Source organism: Berghia stephanieae, chromosome 12, assembly GCF_034508935.2.
Source record: "Berghia stephanieae isolate SIO BIC M18660-M18661 chromosome 12, UCSD_Bste_1.3, whole genome shotgun sequence".
Lineage (NCBI taxonomy): Eukaryota > Metazoa > Mollusca > Gastropoda > Nudibranchia > Aeolidiidae > Berghia > Berghia stephanieae.
In genome coordinates, this window is record NC_088371.1 from 34,529,723 (window position 1) to 34,544,722 (window position 15,000).

General features: G+C 36.4%; 1 protein-coding gene across 1 annotated transcript in view; it reads left to right on the forward strand.

The window, feature by feature from the left end:
• The window catches only part of LOC144958134 (protein gustavus-like), a 34,811-nt gene that overhangs the window by 6,111 nt on the left and 13,700 nt on the right, over positions 1–15,000 (forward strand). Inside the window, exon 2 of the mRNA XM_078889869.1 lies at positions 1,325–1,465. Coding sequence (XP_078745995.1) covers positions 1,390–1,465 — 76 coding nt within the window. The 5' untranslated portion in view covers positions 1,325–1,389. The remainder of the gene's footprint in view (positions 1–1,324; positions 1,466–15,000) is intronic.

Consider the following 15,000-nt stretch of genomic DNA (forward strand, 5'->3'; position numbering starts at 1 on the left):
AATATTGTCATCCGTGTAATAGGAGAATAACGGGTTAAGCCTATAAATGTGCAGCATTCTACATTTAGCAATACAGTAGTAGTAGCGTATGGCTACATCTCCAGCCTGGAAGTCTCCAGCCAGTCCTTAAATTCGTCACAACAGTTGAGGACAGCCTCGAAACCTCCCGCCAATCTCGTCACAGGGCAGTGTAGGATGATGTGGTCTGCTGTCTCTGGCGCTGAGCAATTCATTGAATAAAGCTCCTCCTCCTCCTCCTCCTCCTCCTACTACTACTACTACTACTACTACTACTACTACTACTACTCTATACTACTTACTACTACTTACTACTACTACTACTACTACTACATTACTACTACTACTAACTTACTACTACTACTACTTACTACTACTACTACTACTACTACTACTACTCTACTACTACTACTACTACTACTACTACTACTACTACTACTACTACTACTACTACTACTACTACTACTACTACTACTACTACTACTACTACTACTACTACTACTACTACTACACTACTACTACTACTACTACTACTACTACTACTACTACTACTACTACTACTACTACTACTACTACTACTACTACTACTACTACTACTACTACTACTACTACTACTATACTACTACTACTATCTACTACTACTACTATACTACTACTACTACTACTACTAACTACTACTACTCTACTACTACTACTACTACTACTCTACTACTACTACTACAACTACTACTTCTATTACTACACACTACTACTACTACTACTACTACTACTACTACTACTACTACTACTACTACTACTACTTACTACTACTACTACCACTACTACTACTACTACTACTACTACTACTACTACTACTACTACTACAATTTACAACTACACTACTACTATACTACTACTACTACTACTACTACTACTACTACTACTACAACTACTACTACTACTACTACTACTACTACTACTACTACTACTACTACTACTACTTTTACTACTAAACTTTTCCATTTATGTCCCTCCCACAGTGCAATTATTTTTATTTTATCTAAAGAAATATATTTTAACGTATGATAAAGAATATATAAATGGATAAATGAATAAATGAATAAATTAATGAATTAATTAATCAATTAATGACGCTGAATGAAGAATAAGTCAGTGTTATTGTTCATCTTAAAGTGATGATGAAGATTATGATGATGATATTGATGGTGGTGGTGATGATGAGGATGATAATGATGTTGATGATGACAATGATAAAAAATGAAAATTATGAATATTATCCATCTCCTTTCATTCTCCATATGTAAAGCACGCCAACATCAAGTTTACATCTACTCCTGAGTCTAAGGAGGATTATAGTCACCACCGTTCACAATGGGAGCAGCTGCATCCACGGCCAAACAAGCAGCCAAGGCGGCCACAGCCCACACTAGTTCTACCTCTAAAAAAGGTGAGTTCCATCATAGGCAATAGCATGAACTGAATAGTAATAATTGCTTGCTACCCTTTGGATAGCACACTAGTCTATCGAAGAGTACTTTTCGCCAGATCTATCAAAACCAGCTACTCAATTACTGTAGGGTGGACAGGGGGGGGGGGGGGAGGTAGAATCATTGCAGTCCCTCTTTGCGTGTGAGGCGAGTGCTCTGCCAACTGAGCTATCAGAATTCCCATGGGCAGGGTGGACAGAAAAGATCTAACAGATTCATGTACCCAACCACTGCTGGGGGGACAGAAAATATCTGACAGATTCAGCTACCCAACCACTGCTGGGTGGGAAAGGATGGAGAGAAAAGATCTAACATATTAAATGTTTAAGATAAATTAAAAAAATAAATTCCCTTTATTCATCCCCAAGGGTATATTTGTCTTTAGGGTCTATTCCAAGGGAAGACTGGAATAACCCAGGCTTCAGCCGCATTGCAGCGCCGCGAAGGGAGCTAGGGCGAGGTGACTTGCTCAAGGCCACGCAACATGGCATATATGGTGGTCGTCGTCCGGTTATCATAAAAATCTGCTTATACATCCTGCTACTAAAATTGTTTTGTCACCTTAGATTTCAAAAAGGTATCCTGTTCATTATTAGTCCTATATATGACTGGTTACACACACACTTCCATTGAGATTGGAACCGGTAAAGTAGAAGGAATGACGTCACGACTTTTCTGCCCTATTACAGAGCTGCCTGCCTACTTGAAATTTTAAAAAATCGTAGTTTCCAAGGGAAAAGAAGAAACATTCACTTTAAATAGCTTTAGAGATAAACAATTTATTTCTCTCAGCACAATCCAAAAATGCTCCTCCTGGATATAGATAGTTCGAAGATGACGTCACTCAGGTCTTTGTTATTGTTTTTTGCCATCCGCGTTTATGAGTAATGCTCACTGAACTGTATTAACCCGACTTTAAACGTTCATGGATACACACGGTTTTGTGTGTTGGTCCGTTATACTTCCGGATGGCAATGTTATGAGCTTCTTAGCCAAGCGCATACTATATATAGGGTCTAAGAAGCTAGACTTTCCTTTTCAATATGATTTATTGAGTCAAAGAGCTATTCAGCTCTGTCTATATATATATATATATATATATATATATATATATATATATATATATATATATATATATATATATATAAAAGCTCAAGTATGGGTATGTTTACAACTTCCATAAACAAAGCAGCGTTAACATAATTTATTGATAACATTAATGTCCAATCGTTGGACCGCAACAAACCATGTGATCGATGGCCCAGTCGAACGAAATCCTGAATAGATCGTTCCTATTGAGATGCAGCAAACATTTATGTGACCACTGCTTTGGGATGAAAGAACTAGACTAGCTGTGGATCTACGTATGCACGTAGTTAGGACTGGCTATGGATCTACGTATGCACGTAGTTAGGACTGGTTATGGATCTACGTAAGCACGTAGTTAGGACTGGTTATGGATCTACGTATGCACGTAGTTAGGACTGGCTATGGATCTACGTACGCACGTAGTTAGGACTGGCTATGGATCTACGTATGCACGTAGTTAGGACTGGTTATGGATCAACGTATGCACGTAGGACTGGCTATGGATCTACGTACGCACGTAGTTAGGACTGGCTATGGATCTACGTATGCACGTAGTTAGGACTGACTATGGATCTACGTAAGCAGGGACTTAGGACTGGCTATGGATCTACGTATGCAGGGACTTAGGACTGGCTATGGATCTACGTATGCAGGGACTTAGGACTGGCTATGGATCTACGTATGCACGTAGTTAAGACTTGCTATGGATCTACGTATGCAAGGACTTAAGACTGGTTATGGATCTACGTATGCACGTAGTTAAGACTTGCTATGGATCTACGTATGCAAGGACTTAGGACTGGCTATGGATCTACGTATGCACGTAGTTAGTACTGGCTATGGATCTACGTATGTTTGTACTTAGGACTGGCTATGGATCTACGTATGCACGGACCAAGTATTATCAAGTCTGATCACTCAAATTGTTTAAGGCTCCTGTAGTGGAAATATTCTCTAACCCACGTATGGTCATTTGCAGGTATGAGAACTTAAACTATTTTAGACTCTTGATTGAAGTAATGAATATGCTCTCACAGTAACGCTAAATATTTCCTTTATAACAATGCTAAAACAAGTTGCATTCTGTAATCAGACCTAGAAATAAGTGTACGTTGTTATGGATCTATTCCATTATTATAACGGAGATCTCCCGAAAAAAGGCAGCACATCTGAGTAAACTTTGTGCGTTTCTCTATGAACTATGTGTGTAAAAAGGAGTGTAGCAGTTTACCAAGATAACTCATGCATATAGGTCACCCTGTATATTTAGTATTAGTAGTATGTTGTCTTTCTTATCTAACTATTCATACCTACTTGTCTATCTATCTATCTATCTATCTATCTATCTATCTATCTATCTATCTATTTATCTATCTATCTATCTATCTATCTATCTATCTATTTATCTGTCTATCTATCAATCAGTCTATCTATCTATCATTCTGTCTATCTATCTATCTATCTATCTATCTATCTATCTATCTATCTATCTATCTGTCTTTCTGTCTATCCATCTACTTATATATCTATCTATCCTTCTATCTATCTGCCTTCTATCTATCTATCTATCTATCTATACATCTATCCGTCTTTCTATCTATTTATCTATCTATCTATCTATCTATCTATCTATCTATCTATCTATCTATTTATCTATCTATTTATCTATCTATCTACAAGCGTCGAAGCCCTGGTCAGTTCGCAGAAAAAAATATCTGTGAAATTACCAGGGTTTTTCTCTCTCTCTCTCTCTCTCTCTCTCTCTCTCTCTCTCTCTCTCTCTCTCTTTCTCTCTTTCTTTCTCTCTCTTTCTCTCTCTCTCTCCCTCTCTCTCTCCCTCTCCCCCTCTCTCTCTACCTCTCTCTCTCTTTCTCTCTCTCTCTCCCTCTCCCCCCTCTCTCTCTACCTCTCTCTCTCTTTCTCTCTCTCTCTCTCTCTCTCTCTCTCTCTCTCTCTCTCTCATAACCAATAATAATAATGAAAAGATAATAATGCTGACAATGTATATGGTGCTTTAACTCTGAGATATCAAACTCTAATTTCTTAAATTAATAGATTAAATATTGATTTTAAAAATCATTCTCATGGTTAAAGGTATGACGTCATCATAGGGTTAGACAGGAAGTATTGTTGTGAGTTGTCTTGGTAACGATGCTGTACTCTTTTTGCTCCGCAGGCCAAATGAGAGCCAGCGCAGGCAATGTTTACATTGGAAACCATGGACGCTTTCAGCAGAACGATACGATGCCAGCTGTCGGATAGCGCAGTGGTTAGCGTACAAATGGCTGGATTGATTGATTGATTGATTGCCTGCTGAATGGAAACTTGATCGGTCTGGAAACGTTTCGGGATGTGGGGCTGAGGAGGGATGATGAGGCGTGAATCGAATGATGGAAGCACAGGAATTAATTTGTTTCGGGTTGTTGAGAAGAGATTCTTTATCAGAATGTGAGAGAGGTTAGTTAGTAATATCTTGGTCCGGGCTTGAATGATGACTTCTGAATTATGGTTTATTTGTCAGTAGTTTCTGGGTTTTTTTCCTTATCTTTCCTTGTAATGTCATGACTAATGGGTATTTTAGTTCTTAATACTTATTCTATAAACAGTGGAATCCCGATAAAGTCAATGTCGTTAGATCAGAAAGGTTGTTTTAAGCAGGGTTAAGTTTATCCATTATCATTATCGATGGAACACACTTGGGTAAAGAACAGAATATATATTTGGGACCAACTAGATGTGTTGTCTTTATCCATTATCAATTGGAACACACTTGGGTAAAGAACAGAATATTTGGGACCAACTAGATGTGTTGTCTTTATCCATTATCAATTGGAACACACTTGGGTAAAGAACAGAATATTTAGGACCAACTAGATGTGTTGTCTTTATCCATTATCAATTGGAACACACTTGGGTAAAGAACAGAATATTTGGGACCAACTAGATGTGTTGTCTTTATCCATTATCAATTGGAACACACTTGGGTAAAGAACAGAATATTTGGGACCAACTAGATGTGTTGTCTTTATCCATTATCAATTGGAACACACTTGGGTAAAGAACCGAATATTTGGGACCAACTAGATGTGTTGTCTTTATCCATTATCAATTGGAACACACTTGGGTAAAGAACAGAATATTTGGGACCAACTAGATGTGTTGTCTTTATCCATTATCAATTGGAACACACTTGGGTAAAGAACAGAATATTTGGGACCAACTAGATGTGTTGTCTTTATCCTTTATCAATTGGAACACACTTGGGTAAAGAACAGAATATTTGGGACCAATTAGATGTGTTGTCTTTATCCTTTATCAATTGGAACACACTTGGGTAAAGAACATAATATTTGGGACTAACTAGATGTGTTGTCTTTATCCTTTATCAATTGGAACACACTTGGGTAAAGAACAGAATATTTGGGACCAATTAGATGTGTTGTCTTTATCCTTTATCAATTGGAACACACTTGGGTAAAGAACAGAATATTTGGGACCAACTAGATGTGTTGTCTTTATCCTTTATCAATTGGAACACACTTGGGTAAAGAACAGAATATTTGGGACCAACTAGATGTGTTGTCTTTATCCTTTATCAAATGGAACACACTTGGGTAAAGAACAGAATATTTGGGACTAACTAGATGTGTTGTCTTTATCCATTATCAATTGGAACACACTTGGGTAAAGAACAGAATATTTGGGACCAACTAGATGTACTGTCTTTATCCTTTATCAAATGGAACACACTTGGGTAAATAACAGAAAATTTGGGACCAACTAGAGGTGTGAACTTTAACCCTTTCCTCACCAGCCATTTTCAGATTTTTTCCCCAAAATTTCACACTCACCCAACACAAAAATAGTTTATTCTTACTCAAACAGAAAAGCAACAAATAGAATTCTATGCATAATATTGATCAGCAAAATGAACGTTTTTATAGCTAAAATAAAACATTTTAAAACATAAATTGTGTGATCTTATAAAGAAACCAGAATGATAAAAGTGCTGGTTGGATCGTTACAAATGCGACGATTTTCCTATGGTTGGTAAGAAGAGGGTTGAACAGGAGTTGACTTTAAGAGGGTTTGCTTTATGTGGATTCCACTGTATCAAATAATTGTAGCCATTCTTCCGTTTCCTCTATTTGCCTTTGTAATTGCATCGACTACCAAAATGACTAGTTATTTTCCTCTAACACTGTACAACGCCATCATTAGTTTTTGCCCCCTCCCCCCCGGTGCTCTCTTGAACAATTAGCGACTCCTATTATAAGTAATTCTTTTTCTAACTCTGTTCCTACACTAGATAATATAATTATCTAAATACTGACGTGTGCATACATACAGGTCTGACATTGTTGTAATGAACAATATTTTGCGTAATTTTTTTTTGAGATTTCCATTACAACAATAAGCCCATAAGGAAATGGGTTATCAGACCTGCAAATAGTTCACGTCGGTAAATTATTCTCTCGATTACTCAAAATAATATTATGAACAGCGATTGGTTTGCTCAATATGAACTCAACAAACATGGACAAAACGTTCCTTCAAATGACGTAACAATTACTCGAATCAAACTAACTACGCTCAAATCAGAGCCCCACATTAAAGTTGCATCAATATTTCTCTTCAATTTGGACAAACGTCTTTCAATAAAAATCTAAAAAAATAAATCAAAATTCTTAAATCGACTGATTTTTGAGGACGAGTTTTCTGGCCAAATTTTTAAATATGTGTTTTTCCAGAGTACATGATTTATCTAGTTAATATTATCATATTATTATAACGTTGCTGATAGCATTGAACTTTCAAGAACTTTTCCCTTGGCCATTATTTAACTTAGTTCTCAGTTCTATGCTCCGTTCACTTTTCCTTCCTTTTTGTTTAACTTGGATCTCAGTTCTATGCTCCGTTCACTTTTCCTTCCTTTTTGTTTAACTTGGATCTCAGTTCTATGCTCCGTTCACTTTTCCTTCTTTTTTGTTTAACTTAGTTCTCAGTTCTATGCTCCGTTCACTTTTCCTTCCTTTTTGTTAACTTGGATCTCAGTTCTATGCTCCGTTCACTTTTCCTTCCTTTTTGTTTAACTTGGATCTCAGTTCTATGCTCCGTTCACTTTTCCTTCCTTTTTGTTTAACTTGGATCTCAGTTCTATGCTCCGTTCACTTTTCCTTCCTTTTTGTTTAACTTGGATCTCAGTTCTATGCTCCGTTCACTTTTCCTTCTTTTTTGTTTAACTTAGTTCTCAGTTCTATGCTCCGTTCACTTTTCCTTCTTTTTTGTTTAACTTGGATCTCAGTTCTATGCTCCGTTCACTTTTCCTTCTTTTTTGTTTAACTTGGATCTCAGTTCTATGCTCCGTTCACTTTTCCTTCTTTTTTGTTTAACTTAGTTCTCAGTTCTATGCTCCGTTCACTTTTCCTTCTTTTTTGTTTAACTTGGATCTCAGTTCTATGCTCCGTTCACTTTTCCTTCTTTTTTGTTTAACTTAGTTCTCAGTTCTATGCTCCGTTCACTTTTCCTTCTTTTTTGTTTAACTTGGATCTCAGTTCTATGCTCCGTTCACTTTTCCTTCTTTTTTGTTTAACTTGGATCTCAGTTCTATGCTCCGTTCACTTTTCCTTCTTTTTTGTTTAACTTAGTTCTCAGTTCTATGCTCCGTTCACTTTTCCTTCTTTTTTTTGTTTAACTTAGTTCTCAGTTCTATGCTCCGTTCACTTTTCCTTCTTTTTTGTTTAACTTAGTTCTCAGTTCTATGCTCCGTTCACTTTTCCTTCTTTTTTTGTTTAACTTAGTTCTCAGTTCTATGCTCCGTTCACTTTTCCTTCTTTTTTGTTTAACTTAGTTCTCAGTTCTATGCTCCGTTCACTTTTCCTTCTTTTTTTGTTTAACTTAGTTCTCAGTTCTATGCTCCGTTCACTTTTCCTTCTTTTTTGTTTAACTTAGTTCTCAGTTCTATGCTCCGTTCACTTTTCCTTCTTTTTTGTTTAACTTAGTTCTCAGTTCTATGCTCCGTTCACTTTTCCTTCTTTTTTTGTTTAACTAAGTTCACAGTTCTATAGCTCTATTCACTTTTCCTTCCTTTTTTAGTTCAACTTAGTTTTCAGTTCTACATCTCCGTTCACTTTTCCTTCCTTTTTGACTTGTACCGTAAAGGAAATGCGATTGCCAGTTGCTCAACTCCTAATTGTCACCATTCACATTGATAAAGTTGCAGCTGCCAAAACACACTTTTTTAGTTTGTGACAGAAAACGGTTTTTAAAATGTGTTAATAGATTAATATGGCCGTCTATCTACGTGTACATAGTTGCAGGTCTGATAACCGAATGTAATGACGGCCTTGATTTAATATTGTTTTAATAGACAACATTTTGCGTTGGTTTGTCTGGTTTCGGTTGTGTGTTGTGTTGTGTGTGTGTGTGTGTGTGTGTGTGTGTGTGTGTGTGTGTTTGTATGCTTGTGTGTGTGAATGAGTATGTTTCAGCCAAAGTAATTTGTAATTTAATAATAATGTACTTTATTCATCCAAAAGGAAATTAAGCGCTTAGAGTATGGTGTCTCGGAGATATAGCGCTTTATAAGTTTTCAGCATTATTATCAATATTATTATTGCATTGATGACTACATTATATTTTTACTGTGTGCATAATGCAAAATACTTGCCATTTGTTAAAGAGCCATTATACATCTCTGTTACAAGAGAAACCGAGTGTTGCCATATTGGCGCTGTGATATATGTTTACAGAATAAATGTGACCCACCGTATCAAAGCGGTATTATGTCGGGATCACTCGGTAAGGGAAATTGAATTCATAGCCACAAATATCCAACTTGGGTTTAATTTCTGTACGTTATCGTGGAGTATAAAGACTATTTCTTGCATTGCAAAAACTTCTAAGCTCCAATTTCTCATAATTTTATCTCTAAATTTACTTTTTGGGGTCTGAATCCTCCCGACATAATACCGTTTTGAGACGGAGGGTCACAAATTATTGTTTCATTATTTCATCACGTACTTACATCTGACCATATTTATATTTCTTCATTGAATCGACAAGTGCTTCATTGCATGCACATATAATATACACTGCAAGTATTAATGTATAAGAAATGTATTTTGAAAGGCAACCGGTCATTATACTAATATATATATATATATATATATATATATATATATATATATATATATATATAATATTATCCTCACCTCATTTGCTTATTTGTTTATTCCTACAATGTTGTTTCATCCATCAGTTGGTATTTTCATGGAATCTTCAGGGAGGTATTCTGTATAGTAGTGTCCGGGAGGAATGCTGTTGTGTTCAGTTGGCGCTAATTAATGTTGTTTTCCGATGTAGGTTTGTTGTGTATGTATATGTGCGTGTGTCTATGTGTGCATGCGCATGTGTGCCTATGTGCTGGGTGTTGTGTTATGATGGGGTGGGATATGGATGCTTCATTGGGTTGTGTAACGTGTATTGGACAGTAAGAAATTTCTTCTGTGCAAGCACGTGTTGAAGAGTTCCCTCTGTATGTTTAGTGTGGCGTGTTGGTTTTATTTTTTACTATGTAACACCCCCCCCCCTCCAACACGCCACACTAAACTAACACCAGCTGATGACCCCAAGGGAGTAATAATGTTGTAGGCCAAAACAGACAAGAGGTGATATATATATATATATATATATATATATATATATATATATATATATATAATGTGTAAATGAGACTGACCGTAACCCATTTGAACAAATGTATATATGGAGGTCTGATAGCCTAACGCGCTTATGGGCTTATTTTATCATCGATTTTAGAAGTATATTTACGAGTACAATCCGAAAGTGAGTGTTGGTACCAAAAGACCAAACGCGCTCATGGCAACACATGAATACATCCCTTCAAATCCAGTCCTGGAGTGAGAAACTTGATAAGACGTGCAAAATATTTCTCTCTCCTCTCTCCTGATTTTAGGTGATGTGTTAATGGTCTTTAGATTTCGTCATTTTTTAATAGATTATATTTTTTAAAAAGTTTATATGACATGTACTTCTTTTTTAAGAATGTTAGTGAACTTTTAACGCTTGATAATCTGACGTCACAAATTATTATTCTAAATTGATATTAATACGCGTTACTATTAACGAGGAGTGAAAAAATATATTTGGGTTTTCAGACTATTTTTAAAACACGTCAATTTGATCGTTTTTCTTAATGACTTTCTTTTTACGTTTGAGCCATGGCTGTATCTTGCCTATTACCATTATCTTTCATTCATAATCCATGATAAAATATTATGACTTTTGTATAGTCGCATGATGCACAATACAGAATTTCTACAATGTCATGTTACATAAGTTTTGCCATGCCATTGTTTCTTGCCAGCCACATGAGAGATTGTTTTTTTTTATCAATTTTTCTTTGATAAGATGTGTATTTAATGCCTTTACACATATTTTGTATGTTCTTAATTATTGATGTTATACTGTGTTATCGGGTGCAAGTCATACGTATTGGCAGTTGTCTTAGCTGTGAGCTTACAATGATTCCCAAATTGAGAAGAAACAAGTATATATATATATATATATATATATATATATATATGTGTGTGTGTGTGTGTGTGTGAGAGAGAGAGTGTGTGTGTGTGTGCGTCTCTGTGTGTGATGAGAGCGATTGCTCGAAACAATAAGTAGAAGTTGATCATAATTATACTTAAGATATTTTATAAACAGCTCATTTCATCACAACCTTGAGAACTATTATTTCATGGTTTTTGTTTTTTATAATTTATGCACACACACGCACACACACACACACACAACAATATATATATATATATATATATATATATATATATATATATATATATATATATATATTATCTCACCTTTCAATGACTTTATTAACATTTATACAATACATTTATAATCTCACCCCGAAGAAGCCATTGACGGCAGAAACAAATTTGTTGGCGACAACCTCTTTTTTTTGTTATTAGGTGAGATAATAAATATAATTCGCTCTCCTTAATTGTCGTGCACTCTACATGATCCATGTATATTAATTTTGCACGAATATATATATATATATGTGTGTGTGTGTGTGTGTGTGTGTGTGTATCTTTCTAAATTTATATTAGTTTCAAATGTGCTTTCATGTAATGATGAGGAAGAGAATAAGATGACATTGAAAACAAACTACAATTAAATAAATAAATGATATCATCATCATCATGTAGTTCCATATCTGAAGCAGACGTCGGAGGTCATCTTCCGTCAAGCTGATCTATCTCTTGCCAATTCTATTAAAGCAGCGCCACCTTTCTCAGCTTCATCTGTCCAAGTTCTTATCCCTTTCAAATAAGTTATTCTTTGTCTTCCTCTTATTCTTTTTCCATTCATCTTTCCAGTCAAGGCGAGTACTTCCAAACCAGGGTGGCGGATAATGTGTCCTAAAAATTCCATTTGGCGTGATATAATATCTTAAAATTCCCTGAATTCATTCCAACTTGGATTATGTGAGTGTGTATATGTGTGTGTGTGTGTGTGGGGGGGGGTTAATTCCTAGTGGAGACTTTAATAACGAAGTCATCAGCCGCAGTGCAGTGCCGCAAAGTGAACTAGGGCGAGGTGACTTGCTCTTTCAAGGTCACACACCTCGAGAAAGGGGTTTGTTGAGCTCAGTACTTTTCGGGTACGAAGCAAAGACCATACCGCTGAGCCACGCTACTCCCTAGCCAGTTGCTTCTCGTTTGATATTTTGACAAGAGACAAAGAGTAAATTATGTTAAATCTGTATAGATAGAATGCGCTTGGCCAAGGAGTTCACAACATTGCCATCCGGAAGTATAACGGACCAACACACAAACTCTGTGTAACCATGTACTTTTATAGTCTTGTTAATACAATTTAGTGAGAACAACTCACAAACGCGGATGGCAAAAACAATAACAAAGGCCTGAGTGACGTCATCTGCATACTATCTATATGGGTGAACGCGTTTATCACAGAATTGGTCTCTTTGTTGGGTCCACCACATTGAGTACTATTAAAAGGACAGAATACATGTAAACACCTTTTTTGTGGGAGGGGGAATGGGGGATGGGGGGTAGGGGAATAGTTTTTTGTCAGTTATTAATAAAACCGCTGACAAAATCAAACAATTCATTAAAACAACAAGCCAGAACACTGAAACATTAGTCCCTTGTGGAAAGGTCTTTGTAAATAGTCTTTGTTCACCAATCAAGGGACTTAATTTGGTCGACAGTGCATTCACTCAATAGTTCACTTCTTTGTTATACTCTTTTCAATTCGTACATTGAAGAGAGATAAACAAAAATGAAAATGATTGGACGATTCATAATAACAAATTGGGCTAAAATTGTTCTCTCCTCTTTTTATAACTTTTCGTTTGTTACATACACGGAGATAGAGGGGGAAATATAAGGAAATAATTGATGCTATGACAAAAAGGTTGTCGCTAGTTATTGTGTCGCAAATATTATGACAAACCACAACCATGTACTCATATGTTACAGTGGACTGATACTGGGAATTGAAACTTGTACGTTAGAGGGAATCCGGTACTGGGAATTGGCTCTTGTTCGTTAGACTGAATCCGATGTTGGGAATTGAATCTCGTATGTTGGAGTGAATCCCATGTTGGAAATTGACTCTCGTATGTTAGAGTGAATCCAATGTCGGGAATTGACTCTCGTATGTTAGAGTGAATCCAATGTCGGGAATTGACTCTCGTATGTTAGAGTGAATCTGGTAATGGGAATTGACTCTCGTATGTTAGAGTGAATCTGGTAATGGGAATTGACTCTCGTATGTTAGAGTGAATCTGGTAATAGGAATTAACCTCGTATGTTAGAGTGAATCTGGTAATGGGAATTGACTCTCGTATGTTAGAGTGAATCTGGTAATGGGAATTAACTCTCGTATGTTAGAGTGTATCTGGTAATGGGAATTGACTCTCGTATGTTAGAGTGAATCTGGTAATGGAAATTGACTCTCGTATGTTAAAGTGAATCCAATGTCGGGAATTGACTCTCGTATGTTAGAGTGAATCTGGTAATGGGAATTGACTCTCGTATGTTAGAGTGAATCTGGTAATGGGAATTGACTCTCGTATGTTAGAGTGAATCTGGTAATGGGAATTGACTCTCGTATGTTAGAGTGAATCTGATAATGGGAATTGACTCTCGTATGTTAGAGTGAATCTGGTAATGGGAATTAACTCTCGTATGTTAGAGTGAATATGGTAATGGGAATTGACTCTCGTATGTTAGAGTGAATCTGGTAATGGGAATTAACTCTCGTATGTTAGAGTGTATCTGGTAATGGGAATTGACTCTCGTATGTTAGAGTGAATCTGGTAATGGAAATTGACTCTCGTATGTTAAAGTGAATCCAATGTCGGGAATTGACTCTCGTATGTTAGAGTGAATCTGGTAATGGGAATTGACTCTCGTATGTTAGAGTGAATCTGGTAATGGGAATTGACTCTCGTATGTTAGAGTGAATCTGGTAATGGGAATTGACTCTCGTATGTTAGAGTGAATCTGATAATGGGAATTGACTCTCGTATGTTAGAGTGAATCTGGTAATGGGAATTAACTCTCGTATGTTAGAGTGAATCTGGTAATGGGAATTGACTCTCGTATGTTAGAGTGAATCTGGTAATGGGAATTAACTCTCGTATGTTAGAGTGTATCTGGTAATGGGAATTGACTCTCGTATGTTAGAGTGAATCTGGTAATGGAAATTGACTCTCGTATGTTAAAGTGAATCCAATGTCGGGAATTGACTCTCGTATGTTAGAGTGAATCTGGTAATGGGAATTGACTCTCGTATGTTAGAGTGAATCTGGTAATGGGAATTGACTCTCGTATGTTAGAGTGAATCTGGTAATGGGAATTGACTCTTGTATGTTAGAGTGAATCTGATAATGGGAATTGACTCTCGTATGTTAGAGTGAATCTGGTAATGGGAATTGACTCTCGTATGTTAAAGTGAATCTGGTAATGGGAATTGACTCTCGTATGTTAGAGTGAATCTGATAATGGGAATTGACTCTCGTATGTTAGAGTGAATCTGGTAATGGGAATTGACTCTCGTATGTTAAAGTGAATCTGGTAATGGGAATTGACTCTCGTATGTTAGAGTGAATCTGGTAATGGAAATTGACTCTCGTATGTTAGAGTGAATCTGGTAATGGGAATTGACTCTCGTATGTTAGAGTCAATCCAATGTTGGGAATTGACTCTCGTATGTTAGAGTGAATCTGGTAATGGGAATTGACCCTCGTATGTTAGAGTGAATCTGGTAATGGGAATTGACTCTCGTATGTTAGAGTGAATCTGGTAATGGAAATTGACTCTCGTACGTTAGAGTGAAT